The sequence below is a fragment of the Vombatus ursinus genome, unplaced genomic scaffold (genome assembly GCF_900497805.2).
Source record: "Vombatus ursinus unplaced genomic scaffold, bare-nosed wombat genome assembly UNPS02014786.1, whole genome shotgun sequence".
NCBI classification, from domain to species: domain Eukaryota; kingdom Metazoa; phylum Chordata; class Mammalia; order Diprotodontia; family Vombatidae; genus Vombatus; species Vombatus ursinus.
Genome location: NW_020954564.1, coordinates 10,976,065 through 11,003,979, shown reverse-complemented (window position 1 = coordinate 11,003,979; position 27,915 = coordinate 10,976,065). Strand labels below are relative to the sequence as shown.

Below are 27,915 nucleotides of genomic sequence, written 5' to 3'. Positions count from 1 at the left end.
ACAGAACCAAGATTTGAACCCAGGTTATCTGACTCCAAGTGCAGTGCTCTTAACACTATAGTAGGCTATTTCTGCTCTATGCTCATTTAGGTACACTGTAGGTAGCTCCAGGTGAACCTGGAGGGCTTTGCCCTGTAGGATCCAGAAGAAGGGAAAGAAAGGGAGGGAGGAGAGAGCCAGGGGGTGGGTTTATGCAGGAACGTGAGCCTCAATGGCTGGATCCTCCTCATCCTCATCAGAGAAGCTGATGTGCAAGATCGTGTCATTGACCCCAGATGGGAAGATTGTGGGTGAGAGGTGCAACTGAGTGGCCCCAGCTTTGGCCTCCTCCAAGGTGTCATTGCTCACTGAGTCTGGAGTTCCAAAGGAGGATGGTTGTCCCGGGTCAGGCTCTGAGTCCAGACTGAGGGAAGTCTTGGTCAACCTCTTCTTGAGTGTGGGGGGTGGAGGGTGAAGCTTCGGAATGGATGGTGATGTCAGCAGCCTGGAGAATAATACAGGAGATTGGGAAGGGGAAGAAGAGTTGGAGAGTGGAAAGAACACAGGGCCTGGAGTCAGGATTATTCCTGCATTCTTTATACTTTCTAACTTTCTGAATCTGGCTCTTCATCTAAAAAATAGGACTAATCACATCAGGGTTGTTATGAGGAAAGGGCTTCATAAATCACTTGGGGGACGGCCTGTCTGGAGACAGAGGGATGATCTAACGTTTTCCTTGTTGCCTTGTCCTTCCTGTGAGCTGGCATAGGGCTGGGATTAGCTAAAGGAATTCAGAGGAGGGCTTGCTCCCCATTGATTCCAGTTCATTTTGCCTCAAAGCAGAACCTGGAGGCACTCTCTCTTCAGGGCTCTGATTCCACTTCTGGCTATGGGAGGGCCCTGAGTCCAGGGCCATCATGGAGAAGTATAGGAGTGTTGTATAAAGGGCACTAGCTCTGGAGGACTTTGGTCTGAATCCCAGTTCTGCAAACTTACTGTCTCTGTGATGAGGGGTTGGGCTACACCCACTCAAAGGTCCTTTCTAGTTCTAAATCTTATGATTTTATTAATCATAATAATCTTATACATTATTTGGTGTTTTGAAGTGCCTCAAAAAGTCTTTTCATATTTTATTTCGTTAGATCCTCAAAGTATATTTGTGAAAGGGATAGTCTAGATTTGATTGCCCCATTTTTACAGAAGGAAAAACTAAGGCTTAGAGAGGGGATTGAGTTAGGGACACAACCAGGACAAGAAGTTAGGTCTCTTGACTCCTAGTTTATCACTCTTTATATTATAATATACTGCCCTCAGTTTCTAGAGAAGGTACAATGCCCTCTAGCCAGTGTTTATGTCCCTCTAAGGCTGTGGGGAAGAGGGCACTTTGTCTACCTTTAGGAGAAAGGGCAGGGAGGCGGTGGGGTCACTGACCTATCCTTATTGGTTGTGATACTGGAGGGACTCCCTCCCTGTTCAGTCTCCTTGGAGTCTTCCTCTCTCTGGCTGAGCCCAGGCAGATGCCTACTTCTCAAAGTCAGGCTAACCTTTCCCACAGTGTCCTGGCTCCTGTGGGCCCTGGGACCCAGGGTGGAGGCCCGGTCCAAGCTAAGGCTGAAGCTCTGCAGAGAATGGCCACCTGTTTGGGTAGAAGAAGGGAAAGAGAACCATAAACTCCTTTGACAAGAGTCTACTGCTAAAGATTCCCAGGAAGGCCCTCAGAGACTGGCAGCCCCCAACTCCTGTACCTCCTACCCAAGTTTCAGAGCTCTTTGTTCTAAGGTCCCTTCTAATTCTGACATTCTCCATTTTTTTGTACTAACGTTCTATCTAATCAATAGGGACAAGTCAGGGTCTTTTTTTGTTCTAAAGTCACTTCTAATTCTAACATACTCCATTCTTTGTTCTTTAAATCATGAATGAGGATAGGTCAGGGTCTTCCATTGCCTTCCCTAGCTCTCCCTTCTGGAGATAATTGCAGGGCCTACTCCTTTTGAACTTAGAGCAAGGGAGCCCAATGAGATACTATGAGAACATGGATTCTTAGGTCCTTTCTAGCTCTAACATCCTATATTCTATAAAAGGAGCAAACGAAAATCTCAGTGTAACCAGTTCAAAATCTTGGCATAATTTAGTATGATGTAAAAAACTAGTGGTAATTTTACACACACACACACACACTGTACTATGAGCCCAGGATGCCCCTCTGCCATCCTGGAACCCTTCATTATTAGGTCAACATCATCTCCTCTTTCTTCACCTGGGCCACGTGAAACTCCCAGCCTCCCCCAATCCCAAACCAGCAGGCCAGCCCCAGCCCCCTGCTCTGTCTTGAGCCACCTCCCCTCACCACCAGCTCCCTGTCCTGCCCTGAGCATTCCTTACCATTAGGCCGGCCCCAAGCTCTTTCCTCTAGCTCTCTCAGCTGCCGACCCAGCAGTGCCATGTGCTGGAGCAAGTCCCGATTGGTCAGCAGTAACTGATGGATCCTGGCCTGGGCCTCCACTCTGGCAGCTGTCTCTGCAGCCAGTTGGTCTGTGAGAAGCTGTACCTGGAGAATTCCCATCATCACCCCATTTGTGGCCATTCTCAACCTCCACCTCTACCACCTAATTCTCATTGTGAAGGAATCACAGAATCAGGATCCCAAATCAGAAGGAACCACAGAGGTTATTCTAATCCAAACCGACCTTGAGCACCAGATCCCTTCTCCAACATTGCCAGCAACTGCTCATTCACTTTCTACTTAACACTTGCAGTGACATGGAGCTCACTATTTCTTGGGCTGTCCATTCCATTTATGAAAAGCTCTTACTGTGAGGAAGGCAGTCTTCACATCAAACCAAATCTGCTTCTCTGTAATTTGAACCCATTGTCCCTAGTTCTTCCCTCTCAAACAGGTTGGCACAGTGGATAAAGTGCTAGTCTGGAGTCAGGAAGACATGAGTTCAAATTTGACTTCATACTTTTACTATCTGTTTGAGCCTGAGTAAGTCACTTAATTCCTGTTTGTCATAAATGAGATATTTGTAAAGTGCTTAGCATAGTGCCTTCACACATAATAGGTGTGAAATAAATGCTTATTCCCACCCTCCCCTCAACCCAAGCAGAATCCCTCTTTTTTAGGACTGCCCTTCAGATTTTTGAAAACACATCTATCACATGTGTCCCTACCGACCAAGGTCTTCTCTGGACTAAATTTCCCCATGAGGTTTCTTCAGCAGATATTTTTCTACTAAAATCAGTAGGTTAGCCTCTTTTCCTAGAACACTATTGCAATGTAAGCTCCAAGAGGGTAGAGACTATGTTTCATAAAAATATTATGTCTTCCCCACACCTGGCACAGGACTTTCTACACAGTAGATACATGATAAATATTTGTCGAATGAGAAAATGAATGCTAGTAAACATCCTTAGAAAAACCCACTCCATTTGTACAACAAAAAGGAAACAGATTGGGAAAAGAATATTTGCAGTAAATATGTCAGATAAAGGTCTGCTTTCCAGAATCTATAAATGCTTGTTGAATGATGGCTCTCTAAAGAATAAATGCATCTCTCTAAAAGTAATATGCTCCCCAGTGGAACAATGGTCAAAGAAGACAAACAGAAAACAACTGAACGATGAGACACAAAATGTTGATAACACATGAAAAGATGCTTAATCAACAAATTAACCCACAAGCATTTATTAAACACTGACTACATGCCAAGGACTATGCTAAATGCAGGGAATAAAAGAAAAATTAAAAAATTGTCCCAGATCTCAAGGAGCTCATATTCAAATAGGGGGCGATATAAAAGAAAACACAGAGTGGAGGGAGAGTCAGCTCAGAGAAGAAGACAGTGGCAGCAGGGAGAACCAGGAAAGGCCTCCCTCCAGGAAGGGTCTTAAAGGAAGCCAGGGATTCTATGGAGCAGAGGTGAAGAGGGAGGGCAGACAGCTAGTGCTAAGGCATAGGCAGAAGATGGAGTATTAGTATGCTGGTATGGCTCCATTGCAGTCTGCATGGAGAGGAGTGGAATGTAAGAAGACAGACAAGGTAGATAGAGTTATCGAACAGGAGTTGATGTGGCCAGACATATGCTTTAGGTATCTGAATGGAGAATGGATTGGAGTGAGGAGAGACTTGAGGCCAGATGCCAAGTAGGAGGCTACTGTAATTGTCTGGGACAGAGATGATGATGCTTCACCCAAGGTGCTGGTTCTTTGAGGGGAAAGGAGGGTGCATATGTAAAAGATGTAGAAAAATTTTTTTTTACTAGATTTGGCAACAGATTGGATATGTGGGTTGAGAAAAAGGAGTCAAGGTGGATGCCAAGGTTGTGAACCTGGGTGATAGGAAAGATGGTGGTTCCTTCAAGAAGAGCAGGGATGTTCAGAAGAGGGGTAGATTTGAAGGAAGAGATAACGAGTTCTTTTTTGGACATGTTGAGCCTAAGATGCCTTCAGGAACTCTAGCTTGAATTGTCCAATAAGCAATTGGTACTGTAGGACTAACTCAGGAGAAAGACTAAAACTAGATACAGAAATCTGGGAATCATCTCCATAGAGTTTCTAACTGAATCCATGAATGAGATCACCAAATTAGAGACTACAGAGATAAAGGGAAAGAGGGACTAGGACAGAGCCTTAGCAGGCTCCCAAAGTTAGTGGTTGTGCCATGGATGAAAATCCATCAAAAGAGACTGAGGAGAAGTAATTAGAGAGGTAGGAAGAGAACCAAGAGAGGACAATGCCATGAAAACCCAGAAATGAGATAACATTCAGGAAGAGAAGGTAGTCAGCAGTGTCAAATGCTGCAAAGAGGCCCAAAAGAATCAGAATTGAGAAAAAGCCATTATTCTTTGCAATTAAAAGATCACTGGTAACTTAGAGAAGTTTCAGTTGAACTGAAGGAAGCCAGATAGAGCATTTGGGAAACCGGCAGAGGGAAGAAAGTAGAGGGGACCTTATATCAGCTTCTGTGGATTAATTGTTATCTCTGTGGAAATGACTCACACATCTACACAACCCCACTTTTTCTCTGGAGTGAGAGTGAGGCTGATGACTTTGTAGAAGCCCTGCCTCACTTAAATCCAATTCACTTGCAAGTCAAGACACCACCCTCCTTATGTCATTGGTCCTCTTCAAGAACAAAAGACAAACAATAATCTGCCCCACTGGGGACCCAACTGGCCAATTCCAGTTGGGCAATGCTCCTTCCTTCCTTTCTTCCTTCTTTCCTTCCTTCCTTCCTACTTTCCTCCTTCCCTCCTCTCCCTCTGTCTACATGAGGATCATTCCCTTAAATGTGGGTGTTCTGCCCAAAAGAATATAAATTTTAAGGGGTAGCTAGGTGGTGCAGTGGATAGAGCACCAGCCCTGAAGTCAGGAGGACCTGAGTTCAAATCTGGCCTCAGACCAAACACTTGACACTTACTAACTGTGTGACCCTGGGCAAGTCACTTAATCCCAATTGCCTAAAAAAAAAAAAGAAAGAAAAAGAATATAAATTTTGATAGCTAAAACCTCGTAAGATGTCTTGGGGTTTGGGGGGCTAGATTTTTTTTCTCTCTTCCCTACTTATTTATTCCATCATTTTAGAAAATGGGGACAATTAACTCTTTTGTCCCATGTAGTTTCATTTATTTTCTTGATTTCATTGATTTATTGAAATAGAGCTCTGAAAATCCATTGGGATTCAAATGGAGCCACTTGACCATGCCTTAAACCCAAATTACTCTGGCTCTCACAACTGGACAATAATAGGTCCCAGCCCAAGCCTCATTTGGTCATTGTTGGGTTCTGATGGCTCAGAGTAAGTGTAAATAGCAGTTGTTTCTGTTCTGGCCAAAAACCCTGAGGGTCTTCTGCTCCCAGTTTTATTTATTTGTTTGTTTGTTTATTTATTTTGAGTAGGCAAACTGGGACATCTTTTGCCTCATTTCTTACCTCACCTTACTTAAATCACTGAACGGGTGTTGTCTCAACCAAAATAAGACCTGGGAAAGACCCTAGTATAAAAAGACCAAGGTCTGTCACTGCATCTGGGATCATTTCCAGTTGTCCTGATCTATATTTTGCCACTGGACTCAATTGACCCTGGAGTAGAGAGTATGGCTGATGACTTTGTACAACCCTGCCTCACTTAAATCTAGTTCACTTGCAAGTCAAGACATCACCCTTCTGATGTCATTAGTTTTCTTCGAGAATGAAGGTAAAACAACAATCTCTCCTGGGTGGGGTTTACAAAGGAAGTTTACTAGCATTAACTTTTTCATGAATAAGAAACAAATATTTACTATGTATGTATTGTGTAGAGAGCCCTGTGTGCTAGGTGTGGGAGATACAAGACCTTTTAATCAGACAAGCTCTCTGCCCTCATAGAGTTTACAGTGTAATAGTATTTTAAGAAAAGAGGTCAGACATTCAATTCGAGGAGCACAAAAATGTCCAGTTACAGAGTATATAGGTATATTGATGGAACTCCATGATGGGGCCTATAGAAGACTTGTGATAGCTGTTTTCAAATATCTAAAGGGCTGTTATGTTGAATTGGGATTATACTTGTTCTGCTTGTCTCAAAAGGGATGAACTAGAAGCATTGGGTTCAAGTTACAGGAAGGTTTTGGCTTGATATGAAGACTTTCTGATAATCAGAGCTGTCCATAAGTGCACTTAATAAACACTTACTGATTGATTGATCTGATCAGCAAGGTTTTGTTATTTCTTCCAATTCCCTTCAGCAGTAAGAAGGTATAGGGTGGGAGTAATCCAGGATTGGGGTTTGATGAGGCGTGATTGATAACAGGAGAAGGGAGCAAGGGATTCAAGAGTAAAGAACAGTATAGAAATGAATGGGCTTACCAACTGGGAAGGGAGGAGAATGCAGCCAGAGCAGGGTTGATGGCTTGGGACAATAGCGAGGAATGGAGGGATTGGAGGTCAGGGTGGGGATGAAGAGAAGGTTTAGGAAGAATGAGGCATAAAAGGGATAGAAAGACAAATATTATGCTCAGATAAAAAAAATTCAGAGTTCTTGAGCATGAAAGCAGAATACTTTCAAAGGCATGATCAAAGGCATGACTCATCCCTGTGAGAAGCCGAGGTAGAATGGAAGAATAATTCTTGGGAATTGAGCAACTTGGGGAATTGAGGATTTAGGATATCTGCAGGGATGTCTGAGGGGAGAAGGTGGGGTGGAGAGGAAGTCTGTGAGCCAAGCACTGAACTCATTAAAAAAGAGGGAGAATTACTTGGAGACAGGGACCTAACTGTCACCAAGGTCTGGATTGGGTAATAAGAAGGTAAGAATTGTGGTAAAATGAGAAGGCATTCTAAAGTTCATCTAATCCAAATCCCTCATTTGACAAATGAGGAAACTGAGGCTCAGAGGGGGTAAGTGACTTGTCCATAGTCATAAATCAGTAAGTTTCAGAGGTAGGATTTGAACCCAGGTCTTCCTGATTCCAAGTCCAGCACTCTATCAGTATGCCATGCCTCTCCTTCAATCCAGTCATAATCAGAGAAATGCAAATCAAGAAAGACTTAAGATATCACTTTATACCTACTAAATTAGCAAAAACAAGTATCCAATGTTATCAGGGCTGCTGGGAAATAGGCACTCTATTACATTGTTGTTTGGACTAGCTATAGATGAGTGCAAGCCTTTTGGAGAACAATTAGGCAATATACAAAACTAATGATAAACTCTGTACTGGTGATACCATTGCTAAGACTTTCCCCTAAAAGTATGCAAAAAAGGAAAACAGGATCTATCTGGTTATTTTTTAAATAGCAAGAAGCTGGATTACAGTACTGTAAAATGATAAATATAAAGGGTATAACAACCAAAATAACTTACATTTGTATAGGGGTTTAATGTTTGCCAGCATTTTATATGCATTATCTCACCACAACTCTGTTAGGCAAATGTTGTTATTATTTTGACTTATAAATAAGGAAATGAAGCCTCAGGGAGTTAGGTAAGCTGGGGGTCCTGAAGCTAGTAAATGTAAATTGATTCTGCAGAGTTAGAGTAGTAGAACCAGAACTATAAACATATTGACTACAATGACATATTTTTTAAAAATCAAAGAAAATCCCCCCCAACAATACAGCTTCATAAACATATGAAAAAGACACAGAGCAAGTGCATTTTTTGGCCATTCGTTTGGCTTTACTTTGTGAAATGTTGAGTGCTTTAGGAGAAGCAACATGGCATAGTGAATAGAGAGCTGACTATGAAGTCAAGAAGACCTACCCCTGACTTATATACCAGCTGTGTGACCCTGGGCAAATCACTTAACCTGTCAGGGCTCCAGGCCAGTGGTGTGAACTCGAATAGAAATGGGGGCCACTAAAACATACATAAGGATCCCCGAGGGCCACATATTGACTTGGAGAACCACATAGTAACACTATCTGTGTTTTATCATATTTTTGTTAATTTTGTTACATATTTCCCAATTACACTTTAATCTGGTTTCTGCTGCACTGGGAGTGTTGCGGGCTGCCTGGGCCAGGCAGGCAGCATGTCAACACTTCTGCTCTAGGCAACTCTCTAGGACTATACATTATAGACCAAGTGCCAACCTGCCTTGGTAAAGGGTGTCCACAGAGGCAGTTCCCTACACCAATGAAATCATGAGTCTGGTCTAAATAAAATGGTTTTATGTAACACTGTATTTTAAAATTTTTTATGTTTATCATATATGCATACATATTTGATTTTGTTGATGGCTGAGTTTAGAATAAATTTTTTTTTACAAAAAGAAAAATACAAATTCTGTTTGAAGTGACATTTTTTAAAAAAAGGAATGATGCTATTCAGCATCCCCCAAAGCACTTGAGAGTATCTCATTTTATTCTCATAACGGACCTGTGAAGGTCACATATAATACTATTACTCTTTTACAGATGGTAAAGGTAATGCATATACCATTACCCTCATTTTTCTGAGCCCCAGAGAGATAATAGTGGCTTGTCCAAGGTCATGCACCTAATAAATGAGAGAGCCAGGATTTGAATCCAGTTCTGCTTGTCTCCACATTCAGTGCCTCTTCCAACATACCAACACTGCTTCTCCAGTAAAGGAAAGGGTGAGTCTATGGTGAGACCAGAAGAATCTAAGGAAATTAATGATTCCAGGAGTACAGACATAGAATGATGGCAAAGGATTAAGCTGAGGACCATAGAGAGAGCAAAAGTCCATGATCTCTTAGTCACTCTGAAAGCCACCCAGGAAAACCCAGCCCCTGGGGAGCCGTCCTTAGGGGAGGAGAAGAGGGGGAGGAATATTACCTGGGCAGTGGCTACTTGAGCCTGCTGCCATTGCTGGAGAAGCTGGTGGTGGAGGAGCTGTGTGCAATGTGGAGTCAACATCGGTGTTACTGGCATGGCTGATGCCTTGGGGGAGGATTCTAGGTTTCTAGAGGGTGACCATGGCTGAGCAGTTGCAGGGTGGGCAGAGCCAGCTCCAATGTCCTGGACACAGCGGCATAACTTGGACAATGTTGGGAATAGAGAAAGGAAGAGGAGGCATAATGAGTAGTTTGTGGGGCCCTGGCTCAGCCACACCTCAAGAAGGGCTGGATTTGGTAGAAAGAGACAGAAATAGTGAAGCAGAGTGGTAAACATACCCAGTCATATACACACTGGCATCTTTACAAGTCTGTGTGCTTTGGCGTAGGTAGGACCTGAAATCTGACTCTGGCTCATACTTTCCTGCTGTGATGCATCTGGCTTCTAGAAGCCCTGGACTTTCAGGGACACCTCATTTTGGTAGGGATAGCCTGGTCTGGGAGCTGGGCTTGTAATACTGAGACACATCAACTTTCATTTACCCATTGGGTTTATGGAGGGGCACATTGGCATGAAAAACTGCAAACAACAAATAAACCTAAAAGAACCCAAAATCCAAATCCTTTTTTTTTTTCACTTTGGGCTAGAGAATAATAGCTTAGAGTGAAAAGGGGCCTTAGATGTCATCTATTCCAACCTCATTTTGTATTCCTCATGGTGGTCACCCAGTCTCTACATGAATGCCTTCAGTGACAGACAACTCACTAGTTTTCTAGGCAGCTCGTTCTACTGTCAGATAGCTCTGGTAGGAAGCTATTCTTCATATTGAACCAAAGTCTGTTTTACTGAAAATTCCTCCCATTGGGCCTGATTCTGCTTTCTACGGCTAAGCAGCACAAGTCTCACCCCTCTGTCACATGACAGTTCTTTTAAATATCCAAAGGCAGCTATAATGTCCATCCTAAGTCTTCTTTTCTGTGGCCCAAACATCCCTAATTCCTTCATTGGATCCTTGTGTGACGTGGCATTGTGGGTCCCCTACCCTCCAGCAGGTCTTTCTTTCAGACAAAGGGCCTCTCTGAGGGCCCGTCTTCCCAATCAAATCAGTAGTTCCTCTTTCCCCAGTATTCCCTGCCTGCCCCTGTCTGGTCTCTGCCCACATTAGAAGTTTCCTGTCCTGATGTTAGATCTTTTACCTCTCTGGGTCTTTCCTTTTCCAGTTTTACATGGCTGGTCTGCTCCCTCCGAACAGCTCTATCAGAGTCCCCGTCGGCCCCGTCCTCCTCTCTTAGTTTCCTTCCTTCTAGGTGATATGCTGTAGCAAAGTAGAAGAGAGGGGTCTTTTGCATGAGGAAGAACTGGTCTGGTTCTGCCTAGGAGTTACTATAGTCTTGATGCTGTCCATAGGTTAGCTAGGCAATGGCTCCACTTCTTCCAGGGTCTTTCCTGGTTCACCCTTTGAGCTTACCCACCCATGTCTTGGTGGTTGGTGGGTGGGGAAGGGCAGAGGACCTGAAGTGAATGTAGTTCATCCAGCAAATCCCCTCAAGCATGAGTTAGACATACACGAGTTCTTTCTAGTACCCTAGCTCTAATCACAGGGTCACTCTAGAGAATGAATTCCAAGAATAATAAACTACAGTAATTATAAGTTCCATGTCACTCTATGAAACAGTTTCCTCACAACAGTCTTGTGAGGTAATTAGTACAAGTATTATTATTACCATTTTATAAAGGAGGAAACTGAGGCACAGAGAAGTAAGTGACTTGCTCAGGATGAAGCAAGGGTCAGAACCAGGAGTCCAAATCAGATCATCTGACTCCAAGATTAACACTCCTTGTATCATAGCATATTATCTAGGACCCTCCCTTGCCTTGACCTGATGGCTATCCTGGGGACATCCTGAGCAAAGTAAGTATATTTTAGGTGGAAGAGGTTGAAAGAAAGGTGAAGATGGAGTACCTGCTTGAGGCCTCTTCTCTGTGGGCTGGCGGTTGGCTGTATCAGCACTGGGTAGAGGGTGTTGTAGGCTTAGCTTGTGGCAAACTTCAAAGGCCTGGCCCACTGTCCTCACTGCTCGAATGGCCTGGCTCTGCCCACATGTAGATGGATAAAAGGATACATTGATACCCACCATGTAGGACTCAGCCCAGCCCCTAATCCCACTATGGCCTGATCCCTTAACAGTGTTTATACAAGTTAGCCTGGTGCCCATGGGATCATACTTTGGATGTGTTGGGAGAAGGTGCACACCACACCACCCATTCTGGACTTTCTGTGCAGCCTCGAGGCCACGTGGAGCCCTCTAAGTCCTCAAGGTTGGCCCTCTGACTGAATCCAAACTTCACAGAACAAATCCCCTTAATAAAAGGATTTGTTCTGTAAAACTTGGACTCAGTCAAAAGGCTGCACCCAAGGACCTAGAAGGCCACATGTGGCCTCGAGGCTGCAGGTTCCCCCTGGTTCAGTCCTTGTGGTATGACTACTAGTACAGGTTATAGAGGTGGGGTTCAGGTGTGGGACAAAGGATGTGTTGGCCATGGATGTTGCAATCCTTTACCTTCTTCTTAGACTTAAATACGTTGCACCGGAAGGAGTTGTTGTTCCCATCCCTGGCAATGTAGCTGAATATCTTCAGGTCTTGAGAATCATGGGACACATAGAAGATTCTAGGAGGAAATGTCCCATGTCAATATATCCAACTGAGAGAACAACAGTGGTGAGTTGGGGTAGCTAGGTGGAGCAGTGGATAGAACACCGGCCTTGGAGTCAGGAGGACCTGAATTCAAATCCGACCTCAGACACATAATATTTCCTAGCTGTGTGACTCTGGGCAAGTCACTTAACCCCAATTGCCTCTCTTAAAAAAAAGATAATAAAAATAACAATAACATCTGGGGTGAGGGTGGTGATATTCCTGCTCAGATATATGGAATGACCATGCGCACCAGTCATTTTTACTGGGATAAGGGAGGTAATGAGTGTGACAATCCCTACCTGTAAACAGGGTCATGCATCACCAGTGTTCTGCTTTCTTCCCAGGCCCACTCCTTCCTCTGCAGAGAAGTAAAACAAAACAAACAAACAAAAAAAAGAAAAACAAAAAAGAAAAAAACACACAACCCCCCCCCAAAAAAAGCAAAACCAAAAAACCCAAGAAACAAAACAAACAATACAAGGCTTTTTAGCACAGTGCTGATTAGATAAGGGCATCAAGAAGATAGAGGGAGAAAATGGGTCCCTGTCCTCAGATAGTTTCCAGTTTATTGGTGGAAATAGCCTTCATACATATGAAATGATGAGCACATGAAACAGCATAGTGTAGTAGAAAGACCACTGGTTTTAAAGTCAGAGGCTCTGAATGCAAACCCCTGGGTTGGGTGAAGCATTGATTGAGGGCATTAGTTGAGATGATCTCTAAGGTCCCTTCTAGCTTTAAATTCTATGATCATTTAATGACAGATTCAGACTGAGTGGGGCAGAACTATTGTTATGGGAATTTGGAGGAAAGAGGGCAGGAAAGGTTCCTGAAGGTGGAGGTAGCACCTGTGCTGAGCCTTGAGGGATGAAGAGGATTCAGAGGATGGAGGAGTTCATAGGCTTATAGGATTTAAAATAATAGACTTTAGGGATTGTCTAATTCAATCCCTTCATTTTACAGATGAGGAAACTGAGACCCAGAGAGAGAAAAAATGACTTGTTCATGGTTATACAAATGGTAAATGATATAATCAGAATTCAAACCTAGGTCTTCTTATTACAGATATAGCACTTCTTCTGCTAAACTACAGTGGCATTTGAGCAGAGGAAGAATGTGATCAGAGCTATACTGTGAGTAGATGACTCTGGCAATATGAGCAGAAAAGACCCAGGAGAGAGAGAGACTGGAAGCTGATGTAGTAGTCCAGGCAGGAGGAGATAAGGGTGGACTGGAATGGAGCCTGAGAAAGGGAAAAGTCCAGATGCAATGGAGAGACAGAACACAAGCCAACCCCTGAATATGCCTGCAGCCTTGTGCTAAGGGCCAAACATATAAGGTTTGGGGCAGGAAAAGAAATGAGAGATTACTTATCTAATCTACCTGAAGCTGCAGAGGTTGTGACTTGCCTAAGATCATAAATGAAGGTTGTAAATGGAAAAGCCAAGATTCAAACTCGTGTTCTTTCACTCTAAATTCAATGTCCTTTCTTACCACTACTCATTGGTGTCAGCCCTACTCCCTCCTTTCTTTCCCCTTCAGTCTCACTTTAAGGAGCTCCTGATGTCAAAGCTTTTCCCTGCCCTGTGGCCTGATACATCTGGGAGGCTGTTATTAAGTCCACCTTAGCACTAGAGGGTGGGAAGGAAGTGGTGTGGTCATGGTCACTCTTTCTATGAAAGGTCCTGCTCCAAGAAGGGGGCCTCTCCTTGGAAAAAAGGGATGGTAAGAGATACTTACCTTCTGCATCTTCCTGAGAATGACCTTCACACCATCAACAGACACCACGATGCTGACTTTCTTTTTCTTAATGTTTTTTGCTTTGAATTCACACTGGGGGGGAAAGAGATGTTTATCATTTGGAAGCAACTGGCATGGCTGGGCCAGGATAGGTACACTGAGCATTGACCAGGATCCCTGGTCAACAATATGCCTGCTGCTAGCTTTGTCAGAGGCAGAATTCCAAATTCTAGACAGAGTCGCAGTCCATTATATTAGGGAAGGATCTTAGAACATAGACTGTTAGAGCTAGGAATGCGCTTAGAACATAGACTGTTAGAGCTAGGAATGAACTTAGAACATAGGCTATAAAAGCTAGGAATGAGCTGAGAACAGAGAGAGCTAAGAATGAGCTTAGAACATAGACTGTTAGAGTTAGAAATGATCTTAGAATGTTGTTAGAGCTAGGAATCAGTCTGGGACATAGATTGTTAGAGTTAGGAATGAGCTTAGAACATAGACTATTAGAGTTAGGAATTAGCTTAGAACATAGAATGTTAGAGCAATGAATGAACTTAGAACATATACAGAGCCAGGAATGAACTTAGGACATTATTGTTAGAGTTAGGTAGGAATGAGCCTAGAATACAAAATATTGTTACATAGAACAAAGAGTATTAGAACTAGAACTTGGAAATTATCTAGTCTAACCCTCTTATTTTATAGAAAAGAAAACTCAGCTGTCTGTTTCTTGTTATACATAAGAAAAAAAAAAGCAAGAAAGTACTACAGCTGAAACATGGAATGCATTCAAGATGCTAACTAGGCCAAATCCATAAAATTTGAAACCCTGCCAGAGTCTCTTTTCCTATCCGAGTAGGGGAGGAGAGTCAGGGGGGGGGTGAACCTGTCAGACAGGCAATCTCATCTGTTCCTCCAGTGCTCTTGCCATCCCGCAGGCCCTCCTTCTCCTCACTATGGCTCAGTGGCAGAAGCCTAATACACCTGCACTTAGTGCTCCATGCCAGGGGGTCACCTTGGGTTCAAGGAGAGCAGGAATTATGTGTGTGGATGCTGGGATGATCTGCCTACTTGTATCATGGACTGCCACCACCTGATGTCTTAGTAGGGTGAGGGGGAGGGCATAGGAATCTTTCTTATTTGAAAGTAAGGGCTGAGACTCTCTTTTTAGCATTTGCTTCCTCAGTGCTTAGTACAGTGCCTGGCACATAATAAACACTTAATAAGGGCTTTTTTGTTCCCTCATTCCATAGGACCTCACTGACTCTGTATCTACATTTATGCAAATGCGTATGTGTATGAGTTAATGTCAGAGTCCTTGTGGGAGTGTAAAAGTGTGAGAATCTAAGTATCTACATATGTGTTCATGTGTGTTTGAGTGAAAGTGAGTGTGCCTACCTCTATTTGAGTGTATGTAAAACTGAGATATGTATGTATGTGCATGCACCAATGAAAGTGAGTGTGAAAGTGTACTTATGGGGACAGCTAGATGGTGTAGTGGATAGAGCGCTGGCCCTGGAGTCAGGAGGACCTGAGTTCAGATTCAGCCTCAGACACATAACACTCACTAGCTGTGTGACCCTGGGCAAGTCACTTAACCCCAATTGCCTCACCAAAAAAAAAAAAAAAGAAAGTGTGTTTATGGTGGAGTACATATATGTATGTGAATATGTGCATGCATAATCATAGTAATAATAGCTGGCATTTTAAAAACACTTTGAAGTTTCCAAAGGACTTTACAAATATCTCATTTTATCCCCACAAACCTGGCAAATACAGTAGATGCAACTGTTTGTATTCTTATTAAAAATAATAATGATGATAATAGCTAGCATTTATATAGTGCTTATTATATGGCAGTCACTGTGCTAAATGCTTTACAATTAATTTTCTCTTCTGGTCCTCATAACAACCCTGGGAGGTAGGTGCTATTATTATCCCCATTTTACAGATGAGGAAACTGAAGCAAATAGGCCCAGGCTAATAAATGTCTGAAGCTAGATTTGAGCTCAGTTCTTCCTTACTTCAGGCTCAGTGCTCTATCCACTGCACCATTTAGCTGTCCCTAGTACTGAATTTATTGATTGATTGACATGAAAGTGTTATAGACTGCCTTTTTTCCCTCCCATTCCCTGATCCTTCCCTTCAAAATGACAGCCTGGGTAAAGAGCCACCATTCCTCAGACACAGCAACTCCTACATTTTGAAGCTGAAGGACAGAATGGGGGAGCCATTAGTAAGAATGAATGGAGTCTGTGGCCACTAGACCCGTGCATTTGCCTCCAAGTGCTCAGAGAAAGCCTCAAAGACACATTGAGGAGGAGGTTAAGGAGACAGGCTGCCCCAGCTGTCCCTCCCCCCTCACATGTACATGTAGACTCCCCCCTTGCTCAGGCCATGGTTCTAAAGAAGCCTGGAACTCATTCTCCTTCCTCTGAGTCTCCTGCTTCCCAAAGAGAAAGACAGGGAGGAGAGAGCCTGCTATTGACCACTGTTTTATTTTTAAAAAATAAATAAATTAGCATGGTATAGAGACCGATCTCAGAGCTAAACATGTCCTTGCCTGAAAATGGATGAGCAAAATGTGAGGCTTAGAGAGGAGATGCAACTTGCCCACAGTCTAAAAATGCAAATTGAGTAATGAACGTTGTGTCCTGGAAAAAAGCAAAGGCCTGGGAGTCAGAAGACCAGAGAGGGAGGGGACAGATTAAGCCCCACTTCTCTCTGTGTGACTAACTATGGGCAAATTGCTTCTCATAGTTAAAGAATCCTGGAATCTTGAGTGGGAAGAGATCTAACAGAGAGATCATTTACTCCAACCTCCTCATTCTAGAGATGAATTGGGGGTGTCCCAGGGAGGATTTTCTATCTACTAAGTCTAGTGCTTTTTCCACTATACCAATATTGCCCCTCTGGCTTTCAGTTCCTTAATTTGTAAAATGGACATGATAATACTTGTTTCACCTACTTCACAGGATTATTGTAAGGAAAGCATAATAGAAATAAGGGCTATTATAATCATTATTTAATGAATCGCTACCTTTATTATTAATGGCCAATGCTCTTCATCTAAGATGAAAGGCATTTGAAACTCAATTCTGTCTGTGTGATACAGCATTAGGGCCAACAAGGTCCACTGACTTCATGAGATCCAAGACAACTTCCTGAAGGGCCTGAGTCTTCTGGCCTCTATCTTTTATAGGAAGATCATCAGGAAAGTTTTGGGGTCTGAACTAGCTCTGCTCCTATCTCAGTGAGATGTTAATGGCTTTTCTGGGAAGTAGGAAGGGGAGAGCTCACTCTTGCTATTGACTGGAGGTGAACATAGGAACATTTCCATGTGCTGCCTGGCACAAAGGAAACCTAACTTAGAAGAAATCATATTCTCTTTCAAATGAACAAGAGGAAACCCCAGATAATCTTCTAGAAGACTTCAAACCCATCTGAAAAGTTGTTGAACCTAATTCAATCACACTTTATCCTGAGAATACATTCTGAGAACAGAGAAGTAATGTGGTATAATAAAGTGCTAACCTGGCAGTTCAAGAGGCCTGGGCTTCACTGCCCTGCTCAGACACTTACTGGCCATGTGACTGTGGGCAAGTCGCATCTCCTCTCTAAGCCTCACTTTTTTTAATCTGTAAATTGGGAAAAAATCTTGTATTACCCACCACATAGGGGTCTTGTAAAGCAGGTTTTTGCAAAACTTAAAGCATTATAAGAATGGTTCTTATTTTAGTTGTTACTCTAGGGTACATGAGAAGAAACCAGGCAGGATAACAACTGAGGGAAAGAAGTCCATGGCAGCATAGTATGTATTTCCAGCAAAGGGGGAGGAGCCATTAGTTAAACCAGTCAAAGGCATGAATGTACGTGAGATTTTAGGATGGAGAGGAGTGGTAAGGAGTGGGAGGAGCCTTATTTATGATCTCAAAACCAATTTTAAAGGGCTCCAAGTTGTTCTAGTTTAGAACTCAGTGATGATGATAATAACTTGATTTCTATTTCTAATTTTCTTAGATGTACCTGTCAACAAATGTGTGTATACTTTATATGTGTGTATGTACACGTGGAGATATATATATAAACACATATACATAAATGTATATTAGACTACACTGGACTTAAAAGTCTGAAGACCTAGATTCCAGGCCCAGTTCTGCCACTTCCTGGCTGTGTGACAGGACAAGTAACTTCAGTGTCCTAATCTGTGTAATTTGGATTAAAAACCTTCACCTGCTTACTTACCTCCCAAGGTAGTTGTAAGGATCAGATGAGATCACAGAAGTAAAACACTATAGAAAAGCCAGCTGTTGATAATCTTCTTCTGGTCAGTCCCATCACTGATGCTGGCATGGAGGTAACTCAAAGTTATGAATGCTAGGCTAGCAGAGGACAGGTTCTGGCAGTTCTTAGCAAACTAACTAAAATGCCTTAGAGTACAGGCCGAAAATGATCTGCTTCTCTGACATCTCATCGTTGTTCAGTCGTGTCCAAACTCTTCATGACCTCATTTGGGACTTTCTTGGCAAAGACACTGGAATGGTTTGCCATTTCATTCTCCAGCTCATTTTACAGATGAGGAAACTGAGGCAAACAAGGTTAAGTGACTTTTTCAGGGTCACATAGCTAATAAGTATCTGAGACCAGATTTGAATTCATGAACGGAAGTCAAGTCTTCCTGACCCTATCCATTATGCCACCTAGCTGCCCATGTGACATCTCTAGGACTAGCTTAACTAGCTTCGGATAGCCTCTGTTTGAAACTTAAAGCCATTCATAAAGTCCCTTCTGTACCTTTCCAGTTTTCATGTACCTTACCCCTCACCTCAAAACATTCTATGATCCAGCTATACTGTCTACTTGAGGTTCCTTGAACACAACACTCCATTGCTTAACTCTGATTTTTCACTGACTGTTCCCAGTGGCTAGAATGTTCTTTCTCCACAACCCAGACTGAATCCTACTTTCTGTAAGAGGCCTTTTCTAGCACTTTCTACCATCAGTGCCTTTCCTCTGGGATGACTCTCTATCTACTCTGAACTTTTATGTAATTCATCACCTGAAATTCATCACTTGGGGTGACAAGCCTCTCTGTGCTTAGCGAGGTTGGTCCTTCTTGGATGGCAGACACACTCTCCTTTAACAAGCCTATACCTGAAGGCTTCTCAGTTTATTGACTAGACTACTAGACTAGTGAATACTTATAGTTCCATGTACAATGAGGTTTCAGGAGGGTGCCAGTGGATGATAATTATATGTAACCATTATATGATAACCCAATCATACTATTATTATTATTATAAAATATTGAGTCATAATTATGGCTCCCTGCAAAACCATAATAATAATGATTTTTTGGCCTTTTTTTGTATCCCCTAGTGCTTTGTATTAGGGCTCAGAGTCAGTACTTAACAAATGCTAGTTGGCTGACTGACAGAAACACATTCCACCAAGGATGTGGTTCAGTCTCAGGGAAAGCTGTTCCTGGGATTCCCTAGCTCTATCACTCACCCGGATCCTTCTCATGGTGGCCACAATCTCCATGCGACTGTTGGGTCTGGGCACATCCAAACTCCCAATGTACTAAAAGAAGGAGACAAGAAGGAAACTGGTCATTAAAAAAGGGAGGAGAAAAAGAGTGGACAGAAAGGGGAAGCTACAACTCTAATAGTTTTAACTTATCTCCAGTTCCCCCACCAAAAGAAGAAAAACAGTGTTGGCATTCTCAGCAAGTGGTTGAGATGGAAGAAGTTCTTTTGTATGGCTTTTCATTGGAAAGATCTCCAAGTTCTCTTAAGATACTCAAGCCAATTACAGCTGACAAATTAGATTGATATTGGGCTTTCAATGAGTCAACTTCTGGCAAAGGCTAATGCAATCATCATTGGAATAAATAGAGGTATTAAGTTCAGGGCAAAGGAAGTAATAATTTTGCTTTGTTCTGTTCTGGTCAGGAAGCATCTGGAGTTCTGTGTTCAGTTCTGGGTGCTACATTATAGAAAGGCAATGAAAAGCTAAGAAGAAGGAGACTAGGATGGGGAGGTCTCTTTACAATCTAGAACCTCAAAGTTGGAAGGAACCTTAGAGGCTGTTTAGTCTGATTTCTCATCCAGAACAGGAATCTCCTCTTCAGATACCCCTAATGTCCCATAAGGAGTTAGAGTAGGTCTTCTTAACCTTTTTTTTGTGGCATGGACTCCTTCTTAGAATAATGTTTTTAGAAGGAAAAGTTGAATTTCAGTTAGAGGTTGATGAAAATGAATATGTAATTGTTTCCTCGTCCAAGATAATAGGCCCTCTAAAATCCATCCACAGACCCTTTGGGGAGTCCATGGATCCTAGATTAAGAACCTTTATTTCTAACATCCTTGTTTTACAGATGAAATTATCTCTAACTTCAAATTCATTCATTCAACAAACATTTACTAAATAATATGATAAATGGTGCTAGGTACCATGCTAGGTGCTCAGAATACAAAGCCAAAAAAGGAAACTATGTCTGCCCTCAAGGAGCTTACATTCTCATTTGAGAGGAAATATCATATACATAGATATGTGGATAGAAGATAGATGCAAACTAATTTTGAGGGTCAAGGTAATGCCAGCATGTGGGTGAACAGGATAGCAGAATAAACCTCATGGGAGAGGTGGCTCTAGAGCTGAGTGTTGAGAGAAGCTAGAGATTTTCAGAAGGAAAGATAAGGGGGTAATGCACTCCAGGCACAGAGGACAGTCTCCTCAAACATACAGATATGGAGATGGACTGCGCTGTATGAGGAGCAGAAACTGGGTCAGTTTGAGAGGAATGTAAAGTGAGTGGAGGGGAGCATCATACATTAGGTCTGGAAAGGAAGGTTGGAACCAGATTGTGAAAGACCTGAAATCCAAACAAGAAAACTTGAATTTTATTTGAAAGGCCATGATATGAAGAGTTATTTGATTTATTCAGTGGGCAGCACTAAGAGCAGTGGAGTAGACTTTATGGATAGGCAGATTTTCCCTCAATCTAAGAGCTTCCTCATGTTGAGAGCTGTCCAATAGCAGAACAGGCTATTGGTGAGGTAGAAGAGAAGATTTTAGAGTTGGAGGGGACCTTAAAGATGCTCTAGTTCAACATCTCTCCCCCCTTTATTTTAAGTGATGAAACTGAAGTCCAGAGAACGGAGTTACTTGCTCAAGGTTGTGTTGGTAGCAAAAGTTGCAGAGTTAGGATTTGAACCCATATCTGCTTATTCCAAATCTACATGGTGCAGTCTCCTGTCCCTGAGAGTATCTAGGCAGAAGCTGGCACATCCATCAGGGATGCCAGAGAGGAAATTCCAGCAGCCAGGAGGACACCAGCCTTTTGATGGGGATTGAAACCTGTGACCCACAAGGATCAGTTGGAGGAATTAATGATGTTTAACCTAGAGAATAGAAGAATTAGGGGTGAGGGTGGGAACATAATTGCTGTCTTCAAGTGTATGAAGGGTTGTCCTACAAAGGAGGGATTCGTTTTGTTCTGCTAGGACCCAAAGGGAAAAACTAGGGCAAATGGATAGAAGATACAAGGAAGCAGATTTTGTGTCAATATAAGAACTTCCTAATGATCAGACATGTCCAACAGTGGAATGTATTCTTTTGGGAGGGATTGAGTTTACCAATGATGTTCAAGTGGAGTCCAGATAGCTGACCACTTGTCAGGAACCTTTGAGAGGATTTAAGTTTAAATATAGATTGTAAGAGATGACCTTTGAAGACCCTTCAAGCTGTGAGGGCTATATTCTTCAATTAAAAGCTATCGAGGAGCACCTACTAGGTGTAATGACCTATTGTTGATTCTCCAAAGGAGATCATAAAAGCATAGATTTAGAAATGGAAGGGAGCTTAGAAGATATCTGGTCCAAATCCCTCATTTTACAGATGGAGAAACTGAGGCCAGAGAGGTCAAATGTCTTGCCTATAAGTAGCAGAGGAGGGGTTGGAACCCAGGTCTCTCCTACTTCCCAGTCCAGTATTCTTTTAATTAGATCATTCTGCCTCTCCATCCCTGGGAGTATCCATTCAGAGAGATTTACCTTTCAGGGATGTCTTAGAGGAAGTTCCTGCAATAGGAAGGGGACCAAGATTATGAGGGGGCTAGAGACTATAACATAAGTGGATTAGTTATAGGGACTACACAATATTCTTGCTTTCAAGTAGCTTATAGTCTAGTTGAATAGACAACAGTAGCACACATGAAAATAAATGAATATAAGAGCTACATAATTTGGATAGGAATATTTAGAGATGTCATGAAACAGTAGGAGGTAAAGACTCTGGTGGGGGACTTACACTAAGCGCTAAAGAAATTGAGAGAGGAAAGCTCATTCTAGCCTGTGACAGCCAGTCTTCTGGCCAAACTAGTCTATTTGTGTTTCTGCATATACAATATTCTATTCCTTATCTTTGGCCTTGCATAGACTGTTCCCCAGCCCCATGTCAAGAATGCATATACCCTCTTTGCTTCAGCCTCTCAGAATCACTAGGTCTCTTTAAACCTCAGCTCAAGTACTACATTCTACACAAGGCCTTTTCCTGACCATCCCTCAACCTTCCCACATTACTTTATATTTACTGTATTTTGTACATACTTATGTAGGTACGTGTTGTTTCCCCCAATAGAATGTAAGCTCCTTGAGGGCAAGGACTATTTCTTTGTATCTCCAGTGCCTAGCACAATACTTGGAAAATAGTAAGTACTTAATGAATACTTGCTAATTAATTCCTGGATAATGTTGGGCTTGACCAGGGGTATCTTCCACAATGATGTGTGTGTGTGTGTGTGTGTGTGTGTAGGGGGGATTTGAAAAAGTAGGAAGTACTTCCAGGGAAGTTAAAATCAGAAGGACTAATATATTACAAAATATTCATAGTAGCACTTTTTATGGTAATCAAGAACTAAAAATGAAGTAGGTGACCATAATTGGGAAATAGCTAAACAAATTGTGGTCTGTGTATGTAATGGAATATTATTATAGAGTAAGAAATGAATGTGAAGAATTCAGAGAAACATGGGAAGATTTGTCTGAACTGACACATGGTGAAATACATGAAAGCAAAAGAACATATAACACAATAACCAACAGTGCAAGTGAAAAGATCAAAAAAGAAAATCAAACTATGAGTAACTAAAGAACCAACAATGGATGAAATATGTCCCTCCTCTCAGAGTAGAGATAGGGGAGACTATGAAGGTAGAAGACCTTGTCAAACATGGACAATGTTAGTTATTTTTGCTTAATTGCATTTCTTTTGTGCAAGGTAGAGACACGTTCTTGTGGGTGAGAGTGGGGACATATTTAGAAATGGCTATGACATAAAAACAAAATGTATTAATAAAACTAAGTAAAATTTTAATTAAAAAGATTAATTTAAAAATTAATTAAAAACAAAAATATTAAAAATAAATAATTTAAAAATTAATTTAAAAAAAGAAGCAAAGAGATGGGTGCACTGGGCTGGGAAAACTCTACTGCCACTAACATGACTTTGACCAGGTCCCTTTCTTTTCTCTGAAACTCATGTTCTTTCTCTCAGGTGTAAGAGTGGAACACAGGCCCTTTCCTGTTTTCGCATGTTTTGGAACTAAGATCAAAGGACAGATGATAAGTGGACCTATTTGGTAGAGGCTGAGTTTAAGTAGGAATGTGACAAGAGACTAGGTTGAAAAGTCAGTTGGAAAGGGAGGCAGAAAGCGTTGAATGCGTGGCAGAAGAGATCAGTTATTTTCCCAAGATCATCACTGAATTCTGCTTCTGAAGCTTCAGGTTTTGAGCCTCCCTGTAACCTAATCACCCCTTATCTTCTATAACAAATTCTCCTTCCAGCTAGGTCCAGGGGTCATAATGTACAAAAAAAAAAGGAGTTAACATTCTTGTAGTGTACATGATTTATTTGAGGTGAAATGGACATCAGATCTCAGAATATTAGAGTTGGATAAGGTATGGGACAATTTAGTTCAACTACTCATTTTATAGATGACAAAACTGAGACCCAGGGAAGTAATAACATCATAGAACCTAGAGAGCCAGAAGGGACTCTTATCATCTACAACTCCTTTGTCTAAGATCACACAAGGAGTTATTAGCAGCTGAACAATTCTTGAAGCCAAGCTCAACTTACCCAAGGTTGGCTCCTTCCCAAATTGTATACGTTAAGGTGGTAATTATAATCTTTTTTATTAACCAAAAGTCATTTGGGGGTCAAGCCAGTTTAATCTAAACCAAATGTAATACGTATGACCTTTTGGAGTTTTCTTCTTAGCTCTCATGCTTACTTGTGGCTGCTCAATTATTTGGGAAAACGCCACCTGCTAAGTCTGACCTACTTAAAATGAGTCAGATACCTGGCAAATATCTGATATTTGAGTCAAGCACTCAAATCTAAGCACTTAATCTTGTTCTGTCCAAACAAGAAAAAGGTCAGGCTAATGGCAATGCTTAGAAGCAAGAGAGAGAGCCCTCCGGTGGTCAGAGACAGCCCCTCTGAGAACACTTCCCAGGAGAACCCTGAAAAAAAAGGGACACCTCCAATGGGAAATTCTTATGGCTCCAAGGTCTCTTCCTTCTTGCTAGGAAATCCAGCCCACCCCTCCCCAAAAAGTCTACCTACCATTCAAGCTCTAGCTCTTCTTTGAAGCCTCCTAATTACTCCCTCTAGCTTTCCCTGATTAGCATCCGTTAGAGCTGGAAGGGACTTTGGAACATAGAATGTTAAGAAACAGACTACGTGCAGATAAACAGAACCTTCGAGGTCATCTAGTCCAAATCTCTCACTTTACAGAGGAGACAACTCTGGCTCAGAGAGGTTACATAGCAAGTTAATGGAAGTATCCAGACTAAATTATACATCTTCAAACTCCTAGTGCAATAAGATTTATGAAGCACTTTTGTTACAGTGACTCTGAGAAAAGCAGTATAGCTATTATTATCCCCATTTTGCAGATGAAGAAATTGAGGTTCAGAAAAATTTAGTGACTTGCCCATGATCACAGAGTTGGCATGAGAGTCTGGGTCCTCTAATTCCAAAAACTGATGCTTTTTTCCATTTTACTCTACGCCTCTTTCTATATGACTATTCCAGTTCATAGTGATCTGAGTTGTAGTGCACATTAGAGTTGGTGGCCTTTAACATGCCTTCCAACTCTAAATCCTATAACAATCTAGCCTTCTGCTTCTCTTTTTCTGGACCTCAATTTCCTCATCTGTAAAATAAGGGTGCTGAATCTCTGAAGTCCCATTGACATCTAACATTCTAGCTTACCTAATTGCACTTGTCCCTTCTTTTTCTCATTTGTTAGTCATAAGCACCTCCACTAGGGAGAAGTAATTCAATATGTCAAGGATCTGTGATTTTATTAGCACAAAATTTTCTCCATCAAGAGATTCAACCTTTCTATAACTTAGTGATAACTCTTAGAGGGTTTTCTGATGTTCAGAAAAGTTGTGAGCTATCCACAGTCACACAGCTAGTAAATGTCAATGACTTTGAACCAGAATTTTCCTGATTCCAAAACCCAGCTGCACCATGATAACTCCCTAGAAAATAAAAGAAGCAAAATCTCAAGCCAGTTTTGCTGGGAGAAGGTTGGAACAATCACTTGAAATAATCGGTTGACTTCATTTATCCATGTTGGGTTTTGTCTCCTGGAACTTCCTTCAGCCCATTGAGAAACATACATTTACCCAAATCCCAAATCCTCCCTTACTAAGAATGCCCAAAGACGTGACATTCATTTAGGATTATCTGCAGTATGGCAGTGACCATGCCAACTGGCCTTAATTGACACCATATCCCAGAACAGAAGACAGGAAAGACAAGCTGGGCAGAGCTGGTTGGTGACAGGTGGACTGGAGAAGAGGAAGAGTACCAGTCAGGGTGTAGTGCAAAAAAGGACATGTTGCTATGTAGTAGCTGAGAGGAAATAGAAAGATCAAGAAGGAGAGATATTTCAACAATATTAAGGGCTTCAAGGGAGTTCAATTTCCCACTCAATCTAGGAAATAGAAAGTAAGAAAGAGAATGGAAAATGAAACCCATGGAGGTAGTTGGGGAGCAGGGGGACAGAAAACAAATGTGTGTGGGAGTGGTGGTGGAAAGGGAAAGGGACCGAAGAAGTAATGTGGTAAGAGACCCAGGAAACCAGGATAATGGCAGGGAATGCTCCCTGTGGACCTTGGAAGCAAATACCGTTCTCTCTATGCCTCAGTTTTCTTATCCGTAAAATAAAGGTTGGGACAAGATGATCTGAAAGGTCCGTTTTGACTGTAACGTTTCCACGTTCTAGGGTCTCTTTCTCACCGTGGACATTCTGTCTGAGTCTTTGCCGCCTATGACATTGAGTTCTATGATCTGTCTAGCTTTGCCATTCAAGGCACGCCCCAACGCCTTACCTTGGCCTGGAATTGGATCCCGTGCTGAAAGGCTTCTTCGCTGTGCAGCGGGAGCCGTGAATCGCAACCCTCATCTACCAGGTTGTATCTGTTCTTCACGGGCATGGCCGTTTCAAGTCCCGGGGTGCCGAGATACCCAGCCCCTGCTCCCGTGGGACGGATGTGGCGGCGCTCCCAGCAGCGGAGCTGTGGCCCTCTTGTCCACCAGCCTGATCCCCGTGGTCTCCCGCGCCCTCACACGTCGCCAGTCTCCTCTGATGCCCAGAGCATCCCCAGCTGCCGGATCGAGCACCGGCCTGCCCGATCCCGATCCCAGTCTGTCTCCCAGTCCTGGGGGATCGGAGAATTGGTGCTTTATAGGGGTGCGGAGGCCTTTAGCTGGGCCCGGCACCCAAAGGGGTGAGGTTCGTCGGCTCCCGCCTCCCGCCTCCTCAGCCCGCTGGGTTTGAATGAGATCCTCAGCCCCCTACACCCCCCAACCGCCTAGCCGGGCCCTCCCCGCGCAGCTGCTGCCCCATTGGCCCAAAGTTGCCTCACGTGGGACCCGGAGGCTGAGGCTACCTCCTCCCTCCGTCGCTAATGTGCGGCGCTGAGCACCTGCTAGCCTCCAGCCTTCCAGCACCCCCCTACCCAACACTACCCTCTACGCGCCCCAACAGCAGGTCCGCCCCAGCCTGGTAGAGAGGCCTGATTCCTGGCTCTTGGGTTGCGCTGCGCTCCTAGGTTAGAGCTAAGAGCGGGGAGAAGAGGAACGGAGAACGGGAGGTCCAAGACAAAGACTATTAACAAACGGGAGAGGCAGATTTCTGCTCAGTGTAATGAACATTTTCTAACAATGGAAGCATCTCCCATGGAATGGGCTGCCTTGTGAGATAGGGAGCGACTCGGTCTTCCTAGAGTTCAAGCAGAGGTTAGGTGACCACCCATTAAAAACTCTGTAGAGAGAAGTCCCGAAGAAGTAGGTGACAGGAGATGAAATTTAGTGTTCTAGTCTGTGTTCTAATGACCCTTCCAACTTTAACATTCTCTATTCTTCCAGCTCTAAAGTTCTATGTTCCAAATTTTCTTCTAGTTCTAAGATTCTATTCTAAAGTCTCTTCCAAGTCTAACATTTTAGAATTTTAGGAATATTTACCTGGCAAAGTCAGCAAATAATCCCCCCTCTATTTTAAGCTTAGTGATGCTGACTTCAATCTGTTTTTCTAGCTTTATTCATACTCTTTATTCTGGCCAAACTGACCTTCAATCAATCAACAAGCACTCATTAAGCACCTACTATGTGCCAGGCATTATGTTAGGTGTTGGGAATACAAATACAAAGAATGAAACAAGAACTATTCTTATGAAGTTTTTATTCCAGCCCAACTCTCAAAGCTATAAGTCAAGGAAACCACCTTTTGGAGAGGGGTCTAGCAATCCCCACACACTGCCACTGTTTGGAAAGCCAGCTTACAGCACTTTCCAACACCTCTAGCTGGTGACCAGCTACCAGGAGGAAGGTGTTTCATTCAGCCTTTTTTTCCTTAGCAGCCAGAGATGATGAAAATCTGGAAAGGAAAGTTCTTAACACTAAAGTCCTTGGCACTGTCAAATGGTTAAGTATCAGAAACCAATACTATTTTGTCAGTGAAAATGATATTAAAGAGGATGCATTGCCATCTGTTTCACTGCTGTACGTAAGGACTATGGAACTTCTCCATCAGACTTGCTGCTGAAGTCTGTTGTATGTGTTATCTCCCCCATTAGAATGGAAGCTCCTTGAGAGCAGGGACAGTTTCTGCCTTTCTATTTCTATCCCC

The 27,915-nt window shown here is 42.6% G+C and overlaps 1 protein-coding gene across 1 annotated transcript; it reads right to left on the bottom strand.

Annotated features, from left to right (window-relative positions):
* Nucleotides 1-140: 140 nt before the first annotated feature.
* On the bottom strand, nucleotides 141-26,221 carry LOC114046935 (carboxyl-terminal PDZ ligand of neuronal nitric oxide synthase protein-like). Its single transcript, XM_027867568.1, has 11 exons — nucleotides 26,117-26,221; nucleotides 19,215-19,286; nucleotides 13,701-13,793; nucleotides 12,260-12,318; nucleotides 11,823-11,931; nucleotides 11,225-11,354; nucleotides 10,458-10,576; nucleotides 9,262-9,462; nucleotides 2,362-2,527; nucleotides 1,411-1,615; nucleotides 141-484 (listed from the first exon to the last, which is right to left on the bottom strand). The coding sequence occupies exons 1-11, from the start codon at nucleotides 26,219-26,221 to the stop codon at nucleotides 190-192; spliced, it is 1,554 nt and encodes a 517-aa protein (XP_027723369.1). The 3' UTR covers nucleotides 141-189.
* Between the last annotated feature and the right edge of the window lie 1,694 nt (nucleotides 26,222-27,915).